Here is a 22,669-nt window from a genome sequence, read left to right on the forward strand (position 1 = left end):
AATTTCACACTTTGTTAGCTTTCAGCGGATATGTACCAAAACCTCTTCTTGTGGACGTAGCTCTGCAACACTGTGGCTAATTTGAATTGACTTTATTTGGGATGGTGGAGGGTTGGTTGAGGTATCCATGTGTAAACCTATATCATATCAAGCAGTCATGGGTTTGGATTCAAGGTTAGGTTAACTGGTGATTCTAAATTACCGAGATGTGTGAATGTGAGTGTGGATGTATTGTCTGTCTCTCTGTGTTAGCCCTGTGTCAGGTGGCGACCTGTCCAGGGTGTACCCTGCCTCTCGCCCTATGGTCGCTAGGATAGACTCCAGCCGCTCTGCAACCCTGAATTGGATAAGCAGATAAGAATTGATTGATTCATATTGGCCTGGTGGAGGGCAGTCTGAGGTATCCATGCACATACTTAGATAATATCAAGTAGTCATGGTTTTGGACTCAAGCTGTCCGCTAAGACACAAGCCCACTGGAGCTCACGGTACAAATCAATCTATTATTTTAGTTATTTTAAGGTGAGTCGTTGTTCCCTGCTGCACCACTACACCGGATCTCAGTGTTGCCCCCGCCCTGCCAAATCTCACTTTAACCATTGTGTAAAAGCTGTTATCAACTGACCAAAGGCTGAACTGTTGTTATGTAGGTTGCTGATAAAAAAAGGAAAATAAAAGAAAAATGCTGCTGCTAATTCAAAGCTGCATCAACCACAAAAAATAACAACCTCTCCACCTTCCTACAATCACAATGAAATCCCTCTTTAAGTGTCTACCCCTCAGACAAAGCTATCTCGTTTTGCAAAAGTGACTCTGGCTCAAATAAATAAATAAATAAATAAATAAATAATTTTAAAAAAAAAAAAATGCAGCTCTGCTACAGCCAGTCCTCAGAGGAGCCGTAACCGGGGCCAAGGAACAGGCGTCCCGGGCAGGCTCGGCTCCAAGCACTGGGCGTTGGGCCCGTACTGGAGCCTCGGCTGGCCACTCACTGGTTTACTGCCATTTGAGCGACGAGGAAGGAGGGTGTACTGAAAGGATGATGAAGGGAGGATCTGGGCGGGGGGGGGGGGAGGAGGAGAGATGAAGACAGTGAAAAATGAACAAAAATAGCTGCACAGGAATAGGGTGGACACACAGTCGGGAACATGTAGAGCAAAACCCATCACACACAAGTAATAACTGAGCTTTATGGGGGTTGCTGACAGTGTAGACTGTAATAACACAAAACCACACACACACACACACACACACACACAGTGAGGAGCAGAGTTGGCATGTCTTCACACAGTTTAATGGGTTTATGGCTCAGACTTATAAGTCCAGAGTCCACTGTCAGGCCTACTTTGGTCTACTTTGTCCTCGGGTATCTGCGGGCCTTTGTCACCAGACTCGCTCAGACTGTGCGGTTCTGAAGTGGCAGTTGGCTCATGTACCCCCCTGCTGGTGCACAGCAGCTCGAAACGCACACGCGCACCGGCAGCTGGATGCGCTGGCTCCACCGGGCGCCGGGTTTTCAGTAACGGGGCTGGTGGACGGGGTGGAGGGGGGAAGGTTTGCCTTACCTGGATTGCCGCAGTCCGCGCACTTGTCGTTGCCCGGTCTCGCCAGCACGTCCTGCAGCTGCAGCTTGTTCCCCTCCGCTTCCAGCGCCATGGTGAGTTTATCCGTCCAGCCTCACCGCGGTGGGAAGAAGGTGCCCAAGAACATCCGCCGCTGGGGTCCAGCAGACAGACAGACAGACAGACTGGTCACCTGCCACCTCCGATCCGAGCTGTGCCCGAGGATAAGAGAGCAGAGAGAGAGAAAGGGAAACTGAGCGATCCGCGCCGAGAGCTCTCTCTGCCTCTCACTGATAGCTCTATTACCCAGGCTCTTTGGCTGCATAATAATCAAGCCCACACGTTACCATCGCCGCCTCCTCCCCTCCTGTCTGTCTGCCTGCTTTCCCTTCAGCCTTATATCTTAGAAAAGTGAGACATCCAGCGGTGGGCTAGGTGAAGCTGCACGTTTAAAGAATCCAGTGGAGTCGGATCGTCCGCTCGTGCAAAAGTGGCATTTAAATGAAACTGATAACATGAAAGTGCTCTGAATGCGCACGCAGCATCGGAGAGGCGAATAAAGTCTGCCTACTATTAATAAATACATATTAACATATATCTCCTGTCTGAGGGCAGGTTGCAGGTTGTTTCCAGGGCTGCACTCTCCTGGATGGAGACCTCTGATTACCACTGGGATAACTTTGGACTTCCACATCTGTTCCAGATGTTCCTTCAGCCGCTGGTAATTTCCTATTTTCTCCTGCTCCTTCTTCCTGATGTTGCTGTCTGCTGCGATTGCCACATCTAACACAACTCTGATTTTCTGCACCTTCTCATGCCACCACAGCACATTTGGCCTGTTTCTCTTAACCACCTTTGTTGGTGTCTCCCAGCAGGACTTGGGGACGTTTAGGGTATATGCAGCACAGATGTTCTTGCACACTGTCCCAGCTTGCATCTTACATCCTGTTGCCTGCCATGTGTTGGATAGTCTCTGGGGCAGCCATCTGCAGCTTGGGTCCTGTTGGTTGTGGTAAACGCTTGCTTCTATGGATCTGGCACTTGGGGCCAGTGTTTGTGTTGCCATCATCAGAGCCTCTGCGCTGTCGGCTTCTAACCACTAGTAGGATTTCCTAATGTCAGTCACTTCCTCTGTCTGTCATCCCATGCAGGGGCTTGGTCGTCCGTGACAGTTTCTCTTCCTGTTCCTCATCACCGTCGTCAGCTGCCTGAGGCAATCTTTTTTTGTTGTTGCATCAAATCATTTTTAAATAATATTTTCAATCAGCAGTTATGATTTTCAATTTCTTACAGTATCTAAGAGAACAGTATGAACACTTTATTGTTCTATCAGATTCAGCGTACAGTTACAGAGTTTTACAAAGCTACAGCATTATGAGTTAATAATCAGAGAAGTTTATGGTGTACGTGTAAAGGCACAGTAATGGAAAAATAAAATGATTATTATTTTCTTTTTTTAGTCCGTTATGTCATTTTGAATTATGAAACTGTTTTTTAGTTTTCATAAGAACTTTATTTTGCAAAGTATCCAAAGTCATTTGTTTATAATGAGGGGAAATTCTGATCACTGCTTTCCCCCTGTAGTCCTATAGTATCAGTCTGCTATTGTGCATTACATGGTCATTTTTAGCAGACTGGTTGTTAATGCCACGGAAAAAAATTAGTTACACATTTATTAGGACCCAAATTAAACCCATAATCAGCTCTTATTCTTTCACGAAAGGGCGGACAGTTTACGATACCATCAATCGATTACTAATGTCTGTCTGCCGAGCCCTCAAAATAAAACGTCATACTTGCGCGACAGCAGGGTCAAATACAGAGGCTGTTGTTTATCTCAAAAACATTTTGAGACGGTCCTCTGTGAACTGAGAGAAAATGTCTACCGCTATGAATTTCGGGTCGAAGACTTTTAAACCTCGGCCTCCGGACAAAGGCTCGTTCCCTCTGGATCATTTCGGTAAGCTCCAGCTGAGCCTGTCTGCCCCGTTAAATAACACTCGTTCCCCTCACCGCAGACACAACAGCGACAGAATTAATAATAACTGTGACAGTGTATGCTATAAATATTTAGAAATGTTTTAAATAAGTGCAATGCACTCATAGACCTTTGACTAAGCCAGCTGCCTTTTAGCAGGATTGGTACATGGACGTTTACAGCGATACTTGGTGCTAATGCTATTAGGACAGAAGGTCTGAAGGACAGACTGTAATGAAAATAGCATTTTCACAAACATGTATGATGTGCTGCTCCGCGTTATATTTATACCAGTTATAAATGTTCTTAACTACATTAAACTTCTGATCAGTTTGCTTTATTAAAATAAGAGACATTTAATGAAAATGAAGATCGACCACCACACATCTTTCATGGTTTTCGGAAATATAATTGGGTGCACAAGTTTGAAATTGTTTCCTTTAATCAACACAGGCTCATATATGTACACCCGCACTATTTGGTTAAATGTTCCTTAGCAAGTTGCACCTTGGTTGCACTTTAAAGAAATTGTAAAAGCTCAGAATGACCATTCATGCGCATGAGTGTATGTAAAACAACTCTATATCAACAGGAGACTTTGTAGGACAATGCCTCACCTGTTTGATTTTTTTTTCTTTCATTTTAAAACCTAAAAGTCTATCTTGCTCTATATAAACTGGAAAGAAACTTCATGCAATATGTTGGGAGCAGCCCTTCAGTTATTAAGCTAGAAAATTATCATATTTCACAGTCGTGGACAAAAAGTTTTGGCAGTAGCACAAATGTTGTGTTTCATACAAGCTTTACTGATTCTGTTTTTATTAACATTTTTTTTTTCTGCGGGTATGATCTAAAGAACCCTCATTAGCGTGTCATTACTTCAAAGACTTTTAATGGCAATTAAAAATCAAATATATGTACATTACGTTGTTGGCCATTGTTCTCGATAACTTGTGCAGTTCTTTCTGGCCTGGTGGATGTCAGCTTCTTCTGTAAATCCTGACTGATGATCGTGATGGGCCGCCTTATCGGGTCTGAAAGTTGATGACAACCTGTGGGCTCCTGATTCTTTAATGTTCCCCTTAAGTACTTGTTATAAGTGAGCACTAGCATTGTGTGCATTGGAAGAAACAGTTTTATTGCTGTGGGGTTACAGATGACCATACAAATGCACAAGTCCTGATTTTGTCCTCTTGTTTTTCCAGGAGAGTGTAAAGCCTTCAAAGAAAAGTTCATGAAATGTCTCAGAGAGAACAACTATGACAACTCCATGTGCCGACTGCAGTCCAAAGACTACCTGGAGTGCCGAATGGACCAGTAAGAAAGCCAATAAAAATGTTACCTAGTGAATCAACAAAGGTAATGTGTATAATCGTCTTGGTTTTATTTTTTGTTTTCAGTCAGCTGATGACCAAGGAGCCTCTGGAGAAACTGGGATTTAAGGACCTGATGGATCCTCCCCCCAGCCAAGCAGGCAAAGACAACAAAGCCTGATTTGACTCCAGATCTGCTGTTTCCAAAGTGCAGAAGCATAGAAAAAAGTGCTGTGACCGTGAGCTGACAAGGATGACTGCAAAAACTCTGAACATGCAGCTCCTGCACGAGGACTTTGTGTTTTCAGTCAATACAAATTAATTTTGTACATAAGATGACTTTATGTAATATATAGAGATGCTGTTTTGCTTGTCAATAAATCTTTTTTGTCTAAACTTTTATTTTGGAGCCTTTGACACAGTTGCAGCAGTGACATTCTCTGACCGGTTCTTTTTCTATTGATGAGACATCAGAAAACAAACCCGCTTATCAAAAACTGACTACTCTTATGTTTTTCGAACACAACCTTTATGAAATTTAAAGGCTTCCTGGATCTTCTCAAATCCTGTATGGTGGAATTTAAACCAAATATGCCTGTTCGGCATTTAAGACTGTTTATTTTTGAGTATTTTTGATACTGTCCCATGAAATTACCAAAACGAAGGATCCATCCATGTCAGAGAAAAGTCTTTCTCCTGGAAATCTTTCCAAACAAAACATTCTTGTTCAGTCTTTTTACTGAACTGTACTGTCATGAAGTTTAACTTTTAAAACACCAACCGAGGCCTGTAGTGTCTATGGTTTTTCGTCGTTTCTCTGAGCATCGTATCGCCTGGTCTTGGGAATTTCCCAGGACATCCACCTCTGGGAAGACAGGAAGCGGTCTTAAATGTTGTAGCTCTAGATCTGGATGTCAAATTGTTTGGAAATGACTTTATAACTCTTTTGAGGTAGAGAGGCAGCAATAGTTGTGTCTGTAAGATCACTGCTGATATCTCTGACACACACCTGAATGCTCCAGACAAGTAAAGACTTTACTTTTATAGAGCTTCTGCCTCTTACTGATAATCAGTTTGATTTGGCTGGCTGTTACTTACCCTCTGATACTCTATAGAAGCACTAAGTAAATAATGAGTCAATAATTACATGGTGTAATATGTCATGTGTCGTTCTTGATCTGAAGTTCTATTTACCTAAATTGAAGTCCTGATGAGGACCGGACACCTTTCCATCATGTTGTGTGTACCTCGATTGCTTTGCACAGATGTCCCAAATGCACTGACGCATCAAATTTGTGGGTCGATGATGCCAATTTGTGTGTGAGTAACTGGCCTAGCTGTGAGTCTATCTCGACCTGATGTGTCTGGTTTCGCTGAGGATGAAGAGTATTCGTTGACTGGACTATGTGACAACTTAATGCAGCGCATATATGTCTTTGGTGCAGGTCAGAGATGAGTGAATCATTGTTGGTGGTGACAAAAGAGAAAGAAAGTTACCAATAGAAAAGAAGGGGAAGCAAGGGGTTTGTAATCAGAGCTGTGTATGTAGGTTTTACTTTTAAAGTATAGAAAGATTCTTCGGCGTCTCTAGGACGCCTCTTTTAGCGAGTAAACCCCACCCTATTCTCTCTACATTACCTCCAGTGATCTCTCCACATTGCCAAGTGACAGCGCTGATGTACTGATGGTGGATGTATGTGGGAGCAAAGCTATGCGAACACACAAATTCTAAGTACGAATACCAAAAAACCCCAACTTTAGCTTTTAGATATGATACTTTATCTCCTAATTTTATATTTTTACCATTTCAGATACATTTTTTTTACAGTGATACAAATTTATTATTATTATTATTGTTGTTAATTTATTTCAAACATGTAAACAATATACAGGTACATTTAGTAAATAAAATAAGAGAGAAAAAAATACTATACAAAAGTCAATACATTTCAATCTCTGACCATTTAAAAAGTCTACTGCAACCTATCTTCTTAAACTTGAAAAGAGGATAGATTCTTTTTGTTTTCACTTTCTAAAATAATTTTACAATTGCTATGAAACATCCATATCACTGTACATATCAGCACACGTGCAAAATTTAGTTCAAGTTAAAGCTTTAATCCTGAAAAACAGATTTAATGTGACTAAGTGTGATCCAAATACTGCGACGGGGAGTTGTCTGAGTGAAGGTTCACCGTACTCATGCCCCACATCACTTCCTCATAAAGCGTTCATCATTCAAGATGCCGCAATATGAACAGGTCGGGTTAAAAAAAAAAAAAAAAGCATGTCGCTGATTGTAAACCCGTTCTTCTGATCATCTCTCTGCTGTCCATGGCAGGCTGCGTGTCTGAGGTGTTCACTGTTTCCAGCAACCTGCCAAACCTCATGTCAAGGCTGCATCATCATTGAATGTAGCCTAAGAAAAACTGACATATTAAATTTGAAAACAGTTTAAAAAAAAACATTCTCATTCATAAATTTCATGTGAGAATCTCATTGGCTTACAGAGTGATGATGTCACAAAGACATCTTAGGATCTTTGATCCTTCTTTTTCCATAAATAGGAGTGAGGATCAGCAATTTTTGTCAGTTTGTTCACAGCAGTTGTGTTCGCAAACATCCCAGCATTCGAGCAGAGATACATTTGGTCACCCCTGCAAGAACCAAGTTTAACAGTAAACCGTTTGAGGAGACCTTTCACCTTTTCACGCTTTGAAGAAGAAAGAAGAACCAGCTATTTTATTTCATTATATTTTGAGGTGAAATCCGCTTTACTCTTCTAACTTTTAGTGTTAATCACTGTGATGGCATCAGAGATGTCTTTCAGCAATGTCCAGGACATGCTAGTCCCCAGAGGCTGGCTCTCCTCCAGAACCTCCAGCTACCGAATTATAAGTGTTATCGGAGAAGGGACTTATGGCACAGTTGCCAAATGTGTCAAAATGGCTGACAGAAAGATTGTAGCCATTAAAATGATGAAGGATCAGGACCAAAAAGACCCGTTTAAAAACCAAGAGCTGGCTGCCCTGCAAAAACTTAAAGCCTGTAACTCCAGCAAGTACAATATAGTTGAATGGTACCAGGCTTTTACAGTCTGTGGACATCTGTGCCTTGAATTTGAATTCCTCGAAAAAAGTCTTCTTGACTTATTGGAAGAAAGATTTTGCGAACCGCTCAGTTTAAAGGCTATTCGCCCCATCGTCATACAGATAGCTGTAGCTCTTAGCCACCTCAAGTCGATTGGAACAATCCACGCAGACTTGAAATTAGAAAACATAATGTTGGTGAAAAATCCCCAAGAGCCATACCGAATTAAAATAATTGACTTCGGTCTGGCCTGTGAGACCTCAGCTGCCGAGGTGGGCTCATACATTCAGTCACGTCCGTACCGGTCTCCGGAGATTATTCTGGGGCTTCCGTTTACAGAAGCCATAGACATATGGTCTCTGGGCTGCATAGCAGTGAGTTTATACACTGGTTCCTTGCTGTACCCTGGAAAAACTGAATATGCCATGCTAAGATACATAACGGAGACTCAAGGAGAACTCCCAGAGAAAATGTTAAACTGTGGGCAAGAGACTGCAAAATATTTCCGCAGAGAGTTCAATTCCGACAACATCTACCACTGGAAACTCAAGACACCTGAACAATATTTCCAGGAGTTTAGGATTGAGTTTGTTGACAATAGAGTTAAAAATTTGAAGTCTCTGGATGAACTCTTATATAACGACGTCATTGAAGATAAGGATTATGCAGATGCAACTGCAAAAAGGTGTGATATCCTGATGTTTGTAGAAATGGTAAAGCACTTGCTTCACCTCGATCCCCAAAAACGAATGACACCCAATCAGGTCCTTGACCATGCATTTGCAAAACTGACCCACCTTGCATGGATGCGCCAGAGTAGCTCCTACGTTGAGTCCTGCTATGAGCACATAAACTACTTAAAGACAAAGAAGAAAGAGACATCAGGACACAGTCTCCACACCAGCAGGACAGAGTCTCCACACAAGCCCACCTCTGACACCAGACAATCTGCCCAAAGGAACTTCCCTCCTTCTGCAGCAGAGAGAAAAAAACTAGTGATCCCCCACAGCCAAAACGGTTCTACCCATTCAGCTCAGAGGAACAGCCACAACTTAGTCAGGCCCAGTCAGAGTAAAAATGCTGAGACAATTCCAACGAAAGCACAGTGTAAAAGAAAGCATCTGGAAGAAAATGAAAAGTATACGAGTGATCCAGATCTTAAAAGAAAAAAGACTGATTGGAAAGATGTGCAGAGAAAAACACTGTACAAACATGAAAGGTCATATCATGACCAGCAGAAATGCCACTATTCTATGGCTCCATCCTGCTCAACCACTAGCTACAGGACACAAAATTCCATCTTGCCAATTAAGAGGAAGCCAGATGAAAACATCTTTGTGACGTCAAATAAGAGGACCAGAACCGACTGCGAAAATGACAAGAGCCACACCTTTAACCACAGTTGGGCTGAGAACCACCGCTACAGAGAAGCAAAACAAAGACAGGCAAAGTAACAGGTAGAGGATTGGCAAAGGAGTGCCAAGTGGTCCGGGTGAGATGGCGTGGTACTGACAGAGATGATCTGATGAGTAGTTCTTCTAATAACTATGATGGCCAGCACTAAGTCTCTCTCTTCTCTTCTCAATTTCTCCCTTCTCTATACTCTCTTTCCATCACCCCCCCGACCGGTCGAGGCAGATGGCCGCCCCTCCCTGAGCCTGGTTCTGCCGGAGGTTTCTTCCTATTAAAAGGGAGTTTTTCCTTCCCACTGTCGCCAAAGTGCTTGCTCATAGGGGGTCACTTGATTGTTGGGGTTTTCGCCACAATACTGCAGGGTTTTCACCTTACAGTATAAAGCGCTTTCACGCAACTTTTGTTGTGAACTGGCATCATAGAAAAATTGGCATAGAAACTGAAATGAATAATTTCATTTTTTGAAATAAAAATAGAGACATCAACATCAAAAATAAAAAATAAAAAAATAAATAAAAGTCTCTTTCAGATTTTTTTTTTAATTTAGATTTGTTTTCTGGAGATTTTAAGTTAGAATCTTGGAGAATGACTTACATATCAATACTTCTGAGGCTACATGGAAGTCAATTTGTGTAAAATCACAAAAACAATTGATTAATAGTAACCTCAAGCTATTAGATTACAACTGGATCATGCAAATGTTACCTGCACCAGATCTAGGGGAATCTGGACCGGCAGCAAGCGGCACACAGGCTAGAGAGCACTGCGTAGCCAAGTATGAGCAAACTGTGGATTAATAGAGAGGACACCGAAGTTAGCGTCTTGCTCAGGCCGGAGCTCATTTATTTCTCCACATATACACAATACAAATCACACTAGACCATGCATTCTTCCCATAAAATAACATAGTTGATAAACAAAAATAAAGTTACAAAAAGCATTCTCTCAAAAGCAAAATAAACACAAACTAATTCAAAATAACTTTACATACTCACAACTTAAACAAAACACTCGCGGTTAAAGCATAACAACATACCGAAATAACCCATCTCACATTCACACAACCTGTCCCCACATTCGCGCCATATACGCTATCACTTTTGAACATGGCGTCCCCTGAACGCAACACAACATGGCGGCAGACGACTGCAAACGTTGTTTCACCAACGAAAACCTTTCCCCTTAATACATGTACTCAGTACTGCTTGGCTAACACTAAAACAAACAGTACAACACATTTTCTGAAGTCGCAGGTTGCCACTGTCATGGCATATACTTATAGTGCTACGTAGCATTATAGCATTATGCCGATGATACACTAATACTCATTACAACAAAATACCACAAAACAACATCATCACAATCATCTCAAAATATAGCCGAACAGTTGTTACTCAACTTACATGACATTTAGAACCAGTTTGGTAACATAAAAGTTTGTTTGTCAGTACCTGTGGATTAATAGAGAGGACACCGAAGTTAGCGTCTTGCTCAGGCCGGAGCTCATTTATTTCTGAGCTGCGCATGCGCAGAGCCTATAGCTAGAGTCTCTCTGGTAGTTCCACAGCAGTGCAAGATCACCATCTACTGGCATAATGAAATATAACCATGGTCTGGCAACACATAACAATGTCAAAATAAGTCACAACAATAAACAACAAATAAGGGGGTAATTGGTTTTCTTACAAAAACTAACATGTAGCTTTTGTGTAGCAGGTGTTACCACAGGTGAAATTGAACAAATATAACAACAGAATTCCAGATACATGTTTTAAATGTGGGGAAGCCTGTCGGACATTTTTCCACTGTATATGGGAATGCAGAATTGTCCGCACATTTTGGCAGGAGGTGATGAGCAAAATAAACCAAATTTTAACTACAATGATTGCTTTAGATGCAGAAATGTTGCTTCTACATATTTATTCTAAAAATCTTAAACTAAGAGTGTTACGGTTTGCCAGGGCAAGCCGTGGGGATGTTGGAGAAAGGACCCAAACGCTGGACTTGGTGCAATGAACAGTGCGTTTATTTACAGTGAGGTAATTGTACACCACACAATAAATCTCCAGTGTGCTTCCTCAACTCCTGTGTTGTGCCTTCTCCTAAGTGCTGGTATTCCGTGGTCTCTGCTCCCGTGCGTCCTGCTGTCCTGTGTCCCGCTCCCCTCCTGAGGAAAAAACAACAGACGCAGTCGTTACGGCACCAACTCCAGCAGGCATACACTTAACAGCACTTGAAACACTGACATGGAGTCTAACTCAATGATCCTGCACCGGAGGAAGCTCCATCGTTCTGTTAAGTAGCTCCCCGACGAGCCTGATCAGTAGCAGGTGTGTGAGAACCTAGGCGTGACCAGCAGCTGGCAGGGCCACACCCACCAGACCTGGGAGTGTCACTGCTACACACACACACACACACACACACACACACACACACACCAGCATGGAACACAAGAACACAGCAAAGTCCAGCAAACATACATCCAATACTATAATAATAATAATAATAATAATAATAATAATAATAATAATAATAATAATAAAGGTCCACACTGCTCACGGACCGAGTCCCAGGAACTGGGTCCGTGACAAAGAGCTCATCAGGGGGTCACTTGATTGATGAGGTTTTCTCCACAATACTGGAGGGTTTTCATTTCAAAAAAATTAAAATGAACAATTTCATTTTTTGAAATAAAGACATCTACATCAAAAAGCAAAGTAAAAAAATACAAAAATAAAAGTCTCTTTCAGATTGTGTTGTTTAGATTTGTTTTCTGGATTTTTTTAAGGAATTACTGAACTGTGTGCACTGATGCTTTAAAACCAAAGCAGTTCATAATGGCCATACTTGCCTTAAACTCACAGGGAGATTACAAACATATGATCTAAAGCCAACAAATTATTATTGATACACACATTTTTAACATATTGCACAAGGCAGATTTTTGCTGTTATTTGAGAGGTTTCCATTAAAATGGGTTCAAAAGAACGAAACCAATATGCTTGAATACATGTGGACTACTTGCTTTAAAAATCTAACATTTCAGCCTGTAAACTCTATCATATAATAAGGCAGTAAACAAGTGTACATATAATGAACTATATACTTTTTTTTTTACCTTATCATAATATGTTTTATTTTTATTTTTGAGCTATATATTAAAATATTAAAGTTAAATTAAATTCAAATAATCCCACAGTGTATGTTTGAATTTGAAGTTTACAGAATAAGGTGTATATTCAATTTACTGGTAAAAACTGCCTCAAGCTCCCAGAATGCATTGCTGTTTACAGAATGTAAAATCATGTAACTTTTACAGCAGTCCATTAAAGTGTAGATATGATCATAGAATGAAACCGTCGTGTGAACAAAAGGGCTTTTTGTTTGTGTTTTTATTTGATTTCATTTCATCCCATCTACAAACGTCTAAACAATTTCACGGGTGCCTTACCACAAGTTACTGTCCTATTCAGAGTTTCCTACAAAGGGTTGTGAAACAGACTTACTTTGTCCAGGAAGGATCAGCAGCATAATAAAATATATGACATACATCCCAGGCCCAGATATCACTTTGTCTTTTTCCCTCTGAGAAAGCTCCCTGAATATACTGATGCCTTCTGCTGAATCATGTTACAACAGCAGATTTCTGCAGCTCAGTGCAGAGGGAGGTTTGTACTGAGCGAGACAAGAGGATGTAAAAGGTACAGTCTCATATGAGCTGCACACCTGTGCTTAAACAAATGCAAGTCATACTCCCACATTTTAAATAATACAAATATTTGACACCAGATCATATGCGTATAATCACAAGAAGTAAAAATGTGTGGAGCGGACCATTTATCACAGGGCATGCTTTTATTTACCAGTGAAAGCATGGGTGAACGTCTTACTGAGTATTGGAAGAGCTGGCACCTTTTCTGCATCGGTTAACAGGCAAACATATTTATTTTAGTAAGGAAAAAAACAAAATGCTGAATATAATGGAACACAATGTGATATTGTGGTATAAATTAGACCTTTTTGAAGAAAGAGGAACACAGCTGTACTTCAGTGTGGTTATGCAATAGTTTGGCCAGTATGTTTCCTTTATAAAAGAGGTCTCCATGTCACTATAAGTTGCTTGGTTTCCTTGAAACACAATGATACAGTCTTGTCAGTAGCATGTTAAAAAAGCTAGACTTGATTGATGATTATTATTCATCTGATCTGATGATGTTAGAGCCATAGTCTCAGTCATTTTTATATGTATAGGAGATGTAACTTTCTAAAGGCCAGCAGCAGGTGGCTCCTCTGGTTGCAAAAAAGCATTCTGAGCTGAATATTTACTCACAATCTACATTTACGATGTCATAAAATATGATGCAACATTACAAAGCGAGGCGAAAAAAACCCACCTGCCGTTACAGTGAGTCAGTCCCATCCCAGCTTCTGACAGCCTCAATTAAAGATTTACAGTATGATCGTAACCAGTGACCTACTCGCTACAGGGCTATTGCATGACATGGCATTTTTAATATTCAGTCCACTGTCCATTATAGCCCTTTATGCCAGAGTGGCAGATTAAATGTACGAGTTCTAAGCAAAGGAAATTTACAGTAGGAGAAAACAGCCTTCTTATTCTTACCCAAAATATAACCAGAAGAGGGAAGGGAATTCACTAACCCACAGATTGTACCTATAATAATGACGTAAACTGTCAGTACTGGCAAACTTACATAATGTCAGGGTCATTCATTATATCTGGATTTTTTTTAACCTGAGGGTTAGAAAGGTTTTGCAGTGTGGATGTGTTTGTTGTGTTTGCATCCAGCGTGATTTCGGCTGTGGTCTTTGGCTCTGGTTGTGACAGTAAAACATCCACTACTGTGACTGTTAGTGAGACATTTGTCCATTCTTCTGACGCAGCTCCCAAGTCATCTTCCAACCACCTGGATGACTGATATCGATGCTAAATGAGTCTCTGGATTGAGGGAGTAAGGATGATGATAGAAGGAACTGATTTTGAACTAAGTTATGATGTGATATTTAGAATCCCCATATATCACTCCATATATAGTTTTATCTTGTCAATGCAAACAATGGCAGAAAGAAACAGCTTTGAATAACTCTATACAGCATTATTAGTACTTTGACCTTCAAATCCATCTATTGAAGGAGAGGTCAGAGGTCAAATATGACATATTTTAAATCTTTAAATGTTGACAATACTTACCTCACTTGTAAGACTCGTAGTTTATCAGTTATAAGCCTCTTTCTCATTTTTCAACCAATAAATCATTGAGTTCACCTTGAAGACCTAGTCAAACTAACATTTAGTCATTATATAATTTAGTTAACACTCTGACCCCTCACTACGCCCCTACAAAGTTTTATCAGAATTCAGACAAAAACAGGAAGCCCACAGGTCTCTGTCATGTCTGAATTATGTCTTCAACTCATTTGGAACTATAATTAAGTACTGATTTTATGGGTGCTGGTTTAGCTCAGTTTGTTGAACGGGTGCCATGTCATATGGCTGAGAGCAGCCGGCCCGGGTTTGAGTCCAACCTGCGGCCCTTTGCCGAATGTCTTCCCCCTTTTCTCTCTGCCCTCGCTTTCCTGTTGTTTCTTCACTGATCTATCTGATAAAGCTGAAGAATAAAGCTGCTTTTATTATCGCATTCAGGGTAGAGCCAACAAGAGCAACCCATCTAGTAACGATCACTGAGTCATTCATTCTAAGGTCGTGGCAGAATTACAAGACGGTAATATTGTGGATAGGTCATATGATAGCTATACAGATTAGTGTGATTATCTAAGCTATGCAATGACAATGATGGCTATTCACTGCCATATGATTGAGCAACTACCCAACACCATAACTGACAACAGAAATAAGTGACAGGCAGCAGAAGGAAACTGTTTTAGTCTCAAGGACGGACGTTTCAGAAACATACAAGCGTTTTTTTTTTATTCTGATCTCACAGCCTTTTTTTTTTACTGGGGACACATGAAGATTTGCCTTTTAGGCTCATTTACAGTTTTGTGTTTCTATTCTTTTCAAATACATGAACACAACAAAAATATTAGAAAATAACGAAAACGTTTCAATGTAATAAAAATGAAGCATTTAAAGCCCAACATAATTCTTACGTCTTATTATCATAAAACACCACCTGAATTTCTTTACTGGGTAAAATGGTAAAGACTTTGGTGCTCCTGCATTCGTCACTTAACAAGGTAACAACACAAAAACATTTTTCTTTCACATTTTTTGTTGCTCTGATCAAAAGGACAAAACAAAAGAATAAATCCAGAGGAGGCGAGGGAGAGGACAGGTTTCATGATCGCTAGCGCGAGGAGTTGGAACTTGATCGCGACCGGTGGCGGCGGCGGCCAGGCGATCGAGACCTGCGCCTCACTGGAGACCGTCGGCGTGGAGACCGAGACCTAGAAAAAGAAAAGTAAGAGAAAGAACATAAGTAACAGAAGAGGTAAAAAGTAAATGATCAGAAACACAGAGTTAAAACAGAGTGTGTTGGAATTTAGAGTTTCCAGTTGTGGTAAAATCAACATTAGTGTTTCCTCTCTCCTCCTCCCTCTCCACTGTGGGTGATTATCATTTGCTCATTACCTTCTCCTCATACGAGGTGGAGTGCGGCGCCACATTGGGGGCGGAGGAGGCATCCTCCGGGGAGGGGAAAGCCTGCGAGGAGGGGGGCGCACTGTGGGAGTCAGCACAGCTGTGACAGTGATTTCCTGACCGTCAATCTGACCTGAAAGACATAAGCATGAGAGTTGATCCACTTTAAGCACATGACTCAGAACGTGGCTCTGAAATGATCTCTTCAGTACTTCCTACCTCCATCCATGTGCTTCAGAGCCTTCTCTGCCTCTTCGGAGGTCTCGTACTCCACATAGGCGTACCCCTTGGACAGATGAGGGTGCATGCGGTTCATGGGCATTTCAATCATCTTGATCTTGCCATATGTGGAGAAAATCTCCTGGATGTGCTCCTTTGAAAGACACAGAAAACCTTTGGGATACTTGCTGTTTTTATTGTGAGTAACTTTCACTTTCTAAACTAAAAAGAATTTGTTCTTCCTGGTGGAACTGATTCTTTTAGCCTGATCATGTGACCACTGCTTGCCCATCTCTGGATTAAGTCTTTGGCGAGCCCTCTTTTGATTTTTGATCCATTTGTGGTTTCCCGGTTGTCACTTCATTCATCATTCTGCTTGAACTTGAAATCTTAGCTCATTTACAGTTTGAGGAGCCCGACGACTGCACAGACAAGGCTTAGTGAGGAAAACGTCACACAGAAGCAGCATTCCTTGTGGTGGTGGAGTATGTATCCACATCAACAACAGATGGTGCATGGACACAAACAGGGCCTATCACATTGTTCTCCACACACTGAGGACTTGGCCGTTAAATGCTGGCCGTTCAGCAAAATCTCAGTAGTTTCCATCACTGCTCTTTACATCCATGGTTACACAGACACAAAGGTGACGGTGAATACTTGGTATCACTACATGAATGACACAAAACAACCAACAAATGGTTTTGAATAAAGTTCTCCGCCACTTTTTCCAACATGTGGATTTTGTAGCTAGAGGGTCGATCATACATGACTACTTGTGTTTATTCAAACATAACAGCAGCATTCAAAGCATTCAGTCCTCCGCCCCTACCATCATCTCATCAGACTACGTCTCTGTCATGTTAATTCCAGCATACAGACCTCTCATCAGAACTACGGCCATCTTGAAGCTGGCCAGTCAGAGTAGCACTGCAGAATTTGCACAGACTGATCAGTGTTTCGAGGGGCTGTCATCACAGCCCAGGACACAGACACTGAGGAGCATGCTGAGGCTCTATGTGGCTAGATCTAAAATTTCAATTCAATTTTATTCATACGCCACCAAATCACAACAACAGTCACCTGGATGTGCTTTATACTGTAAGGTAAAGACACTACAGTAATACAGAGAAAAACATCAACAATCAAACCCTATAAGCAAGCACTTGGTGACAATGGGAAGAAAAAAAAACATTTAACAGGAAGAAACCTCAGAGCTCAGATCCAGGATCACAGCCATCTGTCATGACCAGTTGTGGCTGAGGTTGCATGGGAAAAGAAAGTATCAATATCAGGGCGAGTGAGAACCTTATGACAGAAACTCTGCTTTTAATGGAGATTAAGCAGCCCTCAGAATTACAAGAGCCAACCTTTATAAGAAAATCAGAGTGGCAAAAAAGGCCCTTAGACACAAAAACCCAAATTATAGAACCAATTTCAGGACCATGAGATACAACTAGACTGGGACAGGGTACCAAATGTATTACAGACTCCAGGACCACCTCACAGCCACAACACTGCATGATCTCAGGAGCTACTTTGTAAATTCAACATCTCATCAAAGTCTTAACAAGGAAAATAATAACAAGGACTACAAGGAGGTGAAATTTTCTGCAGCAACAACAATCTGATTCTGAAAGTGAAACCCCCCCAAAGAGCTGGTATTTGACTATACGCAGCCCGATCTATATCATCAGCACTGGTGTGGAAACTGTGCCACATATAATATTCATGGGGGTTCGTGTGACCCCTGCACATCTCCTTAACCCATTTATCCTCACCACTTCCTACAGAGCCACCACACAGAGTGTACCAACACGCAGTATCAACACTGTGGCATGAGAGCAGCAGTGCCTCAAACAGAAAGCCACTGGGGAGAGTGGCGATGGCAGCTGAGATTAATGGGGTCTCATTGCCACCTGTTGGGAGCCTGGTCCAACAACGCCACCTGTCAAGGGCAAAATGATCACGAGGGACAGAAGTCACCCCTGCCACAGACTGGTCTCCCTTCTACCTTAGCTTTGACCCAACCTCTGATTTTTGTTTTTCTGTGATCACAATTTTGTTCAGCAGTGCATCTGTGATGTATTGACAGAATGACAGTAAAGAAATCTGAACCTGAATTCGAATGAGAGCTGGGTTCATTCTAGGGGTCATTTCTGTGTAACTGGGCATTCTAAGCACCATCAACCAAAAGTCTATACATGTGGTTACACACACACACACACACACACACACACACACAGTTATTAGATATTATAGAATGCCATTTAGAAAATTAGTATATATTAGAATGTAAGCCTGAATATATATTTTAATGATTATTTTTTTATCAAGTGGGAAATCAATGAATTAAAGCATCAAGGACCCCCGCCCCCCCAGAGGTTCACAGCTCCACTGTTCTGCAATTAGCAGTGTAGCGGGCACCTGCCACGCTCTGAATCATCTGCAGCATTAATCATCTCCCTCTCTCAGTCTCATACTAACGAAGTGCTGCATGAGTGTATTAAAAATTCTGGAACACAGAATTATCCAGAAAAGACTGAGCAAGTTTCTGTACTGAGTCAGAAAACAAACAGGATTTGAGGGAATGAAAGGCTGCTAATAATTACTAGAGTAAGAAATACCTTCTTGCAGTCCTTAACACCTTATCAGTTCTTTGTAGCCACATTACAGCCTTAAGAGGCTTAAATCAGTATCTCCATGCTTGTTTCGTGAGTGTACCGGTAAAAGTATTACATTCATAATAGAAATGCAAAGCATTTCATGACAGCCTACATTATTTTAAGCAACTACAAAGATTTGCTTTACAATCAACTACAAATGATCTAAAGTTTTCTCTCAAACTGAAATGTGGCCACTGTGCTTGTAGCTAACAGTGTTTACTAAAGATTTTAATGCTGCTGACTCAAACTCCAAAACAAAGGCTTAATCACTCCCCTGTGAGCACTCTCCACCATCCCTACGATCCTCTTCTTCGTTGGGATCAACAAAAAGTTTCAAAACAAACTGTAAAGAAACATTTTTTGAGCAAACACAAAACTTTTTAAGACCTGTGAAAATAAACTCTGCTCACAGTTTAAAGCTGTGACTAAGCAGTATGTTTATTACTTGTTATTCTGTTGGCTGCAGTGACCTAAAGTCCTTCAGGATCTATCATAACGCACGTATCAACAGAAATCAGATGTGAAAGAAAATCTTTGCTGCCAAGCAAAAGTAAAAATAAATACTGGCTTTATGGTTGTCCACTTGCACACTCCTTGTATACAACACACAGATTCTCTGTCTTTAAGACTTAAATACAAGAGTATGGAAGCTTGTTTCCACCACTTGGGGGGGGGGTCATCCATAACTAAATTTTTACTTTAGTTGAAATTTCAAGTTAGCTCTGCCAATCAGGAAGCTCTGTGAATGACGTCATTTCCTAGTTACCCAGAAACAAATGGTGCAGTCACAGGTGCACTCAAAATCAGGCATATGTATAGTAAACATGAAAAAATTCCTGTTAATGCTAATAATAGCACCATGTGATTCAACTGGTAACACAAGGATGTCATCATTTGTAAAACCATTCTGAAACCAGTTTGCTCATTTGTGACCTCCATCTGTAGCATTGGTAGTTGATGCCTCCACCTTCTTTTTCCGGGTAACAGTGAAATATAGTTAAGAGTGTACCTTGATGACGTTTCTGGTCAGCCGACCCAGGAAGACCTTGGTCGGTTTGGGTGTGGGACTCCTGCGTCGTCGATCCCTGCCTTCCTTCTTTGGTGATTTTGACCTAAAACCACATCTGACTTTAATTTAACATGTGAGCTGTTAATGACAGCGTCTCATATGAAAACTCTTAAAGTACATTTAAGTTCTTTTTGTAAAACCCTCACCAGAACCAAGACTCACTGAGGATTACTCCCTGAACAGGCAATGCACAACCTCTTGCTAATCTCTTACTACATTCAGTTTTTTGAGTGCTCCCAAGTAAATGCTTCCATACTTTGAGCGCGAGCGTCGTCTGTTGTTGTGGCGTTGGCGGCTGGGGCTTGGTGAGGATGATGAAGACGAGGAGGAAGAAGAGCGGGAGCTGGAGGAGCCAGAGTGGCTGGAGGCGGAGGAGCTTGAGCCGCTGGAGGAGCCAGAGCTGGAACCTGAGCTGCTGCTGCTGGAGCTGGAGCTTGACCTAAAGAGAACATTATGATAATTTTTTATTTATTTATTTATTAATTTTCTAAAAATGGGATGATCTGCTGAGGGGAGCAACAGAAGGGTTTGGTACCAAAGCTTTAATTAAAATGAGCTAACTCTCATTCAAACCAGCGGGGAACAGGTGGTTAGTGATCTGACCTGCTGCTCCTGCTAGAAGCGCTGCGTCGGGTGCGGTTCTTGTCTCGGCCCCGGCTTTTGTCAGCTCCCTCTTTAGTGGCTCCTGACTTGTCCTTGGTGCGCTGTTTGCTCTTGTCGTCATCCTTCCTTTTTGTTGGAGAAGGCGCCCTGTTAAAGGAGAACACAACCAAAAAGATCTAAGATTTAAGGTGCCAGACATCACCAACACCTTTGCACTGTGCAAAAATAGACTATCATTTGCATACATTAAACCATGCAAACTGACAGGCAGGAATGATTTCCTGTGTTATTAAGTGGTGCATTTGGGTTATTTCAGTCTCTCACTGAACGTGCTCCTGTCATAGAGTGGATGGGCTGTATTGTCCAGCATTGTCCTCATCTTTGACAACATCTGCCTCTCTGACACCACCTTAAGGGAGTCCAGCTCCATCCCCATAACATTACAAGCCTTTATGGACCCAGACCTCTTACTAGATTTTGAAGGAACATTTCTATTTTAGTCTGCACAACTTTTCTTATAATTTTGGTAAGGTTATTTAAAATCTGCACTACCCCTCCAAAAATGTACATCAGTGGGACCCAAGCGGACTTGGAAAGTATAAAACGTGCTTAAGTCAGAAAAACAAAAATGGAGTAAAAGAGGCTTGAAGCTGAGCTGGTTTATATGTGAAATGTAATTCAAGAAAAGAAGAAAAGGGAAACTCAAAGTACACCTTTTTATTATTTTTTGAAGGCAAACCTTGTTTTACTTGAAATGAGAAAATACCATTTTATTATTTAATTATTAGATTACCCTCCATGACACTGTGAAAATTAATAATAAACTTTTTCCAAAAAATACTGTTTAATTGTACTTTTTTCTTTGTTTTATTGGACAGGCAGTTTTTGACTTTAAACAAACACTGGTAGAACTGTTAGGTGGCTTCAAAATATGCTGCACTGAAGTATATTATATTATACTTTGGACCTGCAAATTTTCTTCATCTTTCTGTGTTTTTGCACACATACATTATATTCATAGTCACTGTTGAAATTTACAGTATTTTGGCAGTACGGTTACTAGTGGCTGTTCATAATATTATCTTAATCCATCCTCTGCAAACAAAGTTCTTTAAATTTTTACTTAATTATATTGTCATCGTCTAGCTTTTTGAACTTAAATGTTGATTACCTATATTACCGATACTTTTTCTGGATTTTTCCCTTCATCATTGCTTTAATTATTAAATTACAATTCCGAAGCTTATGGCTTACCTTTTATGCTCACTGGAGAATGAGATTCTGATTTAGTCAGACTATGTTGAATACCTTCGTTATTTCTCCATTTTAACTCCTTGCCTGATATTGATCACATCCCAGTTGGTAAAGGTAACTAACACCCTGAGGTATATGAGGGAAAAGGATCTTTATTCTCATATTCTCAATTAAATAATATTTCACTGATGTAACTACACGGATGCTAAAGTAACGTCTTTCCGTCGCTGTGCAAACGGATCTGCCTCGTCACTTTTTCCAACACTGATGCAAGTAAGACCGCTTGTTTATGGAAACATAATTTTTTACTCTTTTACCACGAGCTACAAATTGCTTTAGTCGATTTGTCAAATAGATGCTATAGTTCTGTGTTAGGGGGGAGAAAATGAACTTGCTTTTGTGTTCATTATTCTGTAGGAGATTCGCATGCCAATGAAAGCAAAGCTATTTGTTCTTTGAGCAGTTCTGCAAAACATTTCTGTGATTGCGACATATGCATTTTTAAGAATGAGGACAAATGCTGAGTGTCCACAGTTTATCTACTCATAGTAAATGCAAAACAAAATCAAGCTAGCTCAAAAGTTAGCTAGCTTACCTTTGGGTAAATAAATAAATAATAAGGCTGCTTTTCGTGTTTGCGTATTAACAATTTCGTGTAAAACTAAAAGCAGTGCACTTATTAACACTTTCGCGTAGTGCCTGGCAATTTATATATTGCAGCCAAATATAAAAGAGCAACAAATAAAAACGACAACGTTCACTTACATTTTTCCTCGCGACAGTAGTAATCGCAGAAAAATGACGTGATCAGTTTGAACCAATCAGTACACTGTACGCGCCTCGCACAGGCAGAAACATCCGTTCACGTTTATCAATTTAA

General features: G+C 40.9%; 3 protein-coding genes and 1 long non-coding RNA gene across 5 annotated transcripts in view; 1 reads left to right on the plus strand and 3 right to left on the minus strand.

Moving 5' to 3' along the window:
• The window catches only part of LOC100693401 (arf-GAP with dual PH domain-containing protein 1), a 38,774-nt gene extending 37,071 nt beyond the window's left edge, over positions 1-1,703 (minus strand). For both annotated transcript variants that reach the window (XM_025909722.1, XM_003438673.5), the window contains exon 1: positions 1,566-1,703. Coding sequence is in view for 1 of the 2 variants with exons in the window: in XM_003438673.5 (XP_003438721.1) it covers positions 1,566-1,656 (91 nt within the window). In the remaining variant the exon portion in view is untranslated. The remainder of the gene's footprint in view (positions 1-1,565) is intronic.
• Positions 1,704-3,332: 1,629 nt separating this feature from the next.
• cox19 (cytochrome c oxidase assembly factor COX19) lies at positions 3,333-5,249 on the plus strand. The gene is made up of 3 exons (XM_003438672.5): positions 3,333-3,522; positions 4,746-4,857; positions 4,941-5,249. The coding sequence occupies exons 1-3, from the start codon at positions 3,441-3,443 to the stop codon at positions 5,032-5,034; spliced, it is 288 nt and encodes a 95-aa protein (XP_003438720.1). The 5' UTR covers positions 3,333-3,440; the 3' UTR covers positions 5,035-5,249.
• On the minus strand, positions 4,978-11,775 carry LOC112847673 (uncharacterized). The gene is made up of 3 exons (XR_003221379.1): positions 11,603-11,775; positions 10,062-11,523; positions 4,978-7,510 (listed from the first exon to the last, which is right to left on the minus strand). It is a non-coding gene; the product is annotated as an uncharacterized LOC112847673 (long non-coding RNA).
• A 3,508-nt stretch (positions 11,776-15,283) lies between these two features.
• Positions 15,284-22,656, minus strand: LOC100693928 (RNA-binding protein with serine-rich domain 1). Its single transcript, XM_005447987.4, has 7 exons — positions 22,555-22,656; positions 20,536-20,682; positions 20,189-20,371; positions 19,873-19,975; positions 16,198-16,351; positions 15,970-16,111; positions 15,284-15,785 (listed from the first exon to the last, which is right to left on the minus strand). Coding segments are annotated over exons 1-7 (831 nt in total). The 5' UTR covers positions 22,557-22,656; the 3' UTR covers positions 15,284-15,685.
• Positions 22,657-22,669: the final 13 nt, after the last annotated feature.

Source organism: Oreochromis niloticus, linkage group LG8 (assembly GCF_001858045.2).
Source record: "Oreochromis niloticus isolate F11D_XX linkage group LG8, O_niloticus_UMD_NMBU, whole genome shotgun sequence".
Classification (NCBI taxonomy): Eukaryota; Metazoa; Chordata; class Actinopteri; order Cichliformes; family Cichlidae; genus Oreochromis; species Oreochromis niloticus.

What these genes read in the sequence shown, in the direction of transcription:
- LOC100693928 (XM_005447987.4), bottom strand. An exon ending in GCTTCTAGCAGGAGCAGCAG is followed by an intron (nt 20,372 to 20,535) that starts GTCAGATCACTA and finishes TGTTCTCTTTAG; the next exon opens with GTCAAGCTCCAGCTCCAGCA. An exon ending in TCTGAAGCACATGGATGGAG is followed by an intron (nt 16,112 to 16,197) that starts GTAGGAAGTACT and finishes TATGTCTTTCAG; the next exon opens with GTCAGATTGACGGTCAGGAA.
- cox19 (XM_003438672.5), top strand. Translation starts at nt 3,441, where the DNA reads ATGTCTACCGCTATGAATTTCGGGTCGAAGACTTTTAAACCTCGGCCT. An exon ending in GTTCCCTCTGGATCATTTCG is followed by an intron (nt 3,523 to 4,745) that starts GTAAGCTCCAGC and finishes TTGTTTTTCCAG; the next exon opens with GAGAGTGTAAAGCCTTCAAA. An exon ending in CTGGAGTGCCGAATGGACCA is followed by an intron (nt 4,858 to 4,940) that starts GTAAGAAAGCCA and finishes TTTTGTTTTCAG; the next exon opens with TCAGCTGATGACCAAGGAGC.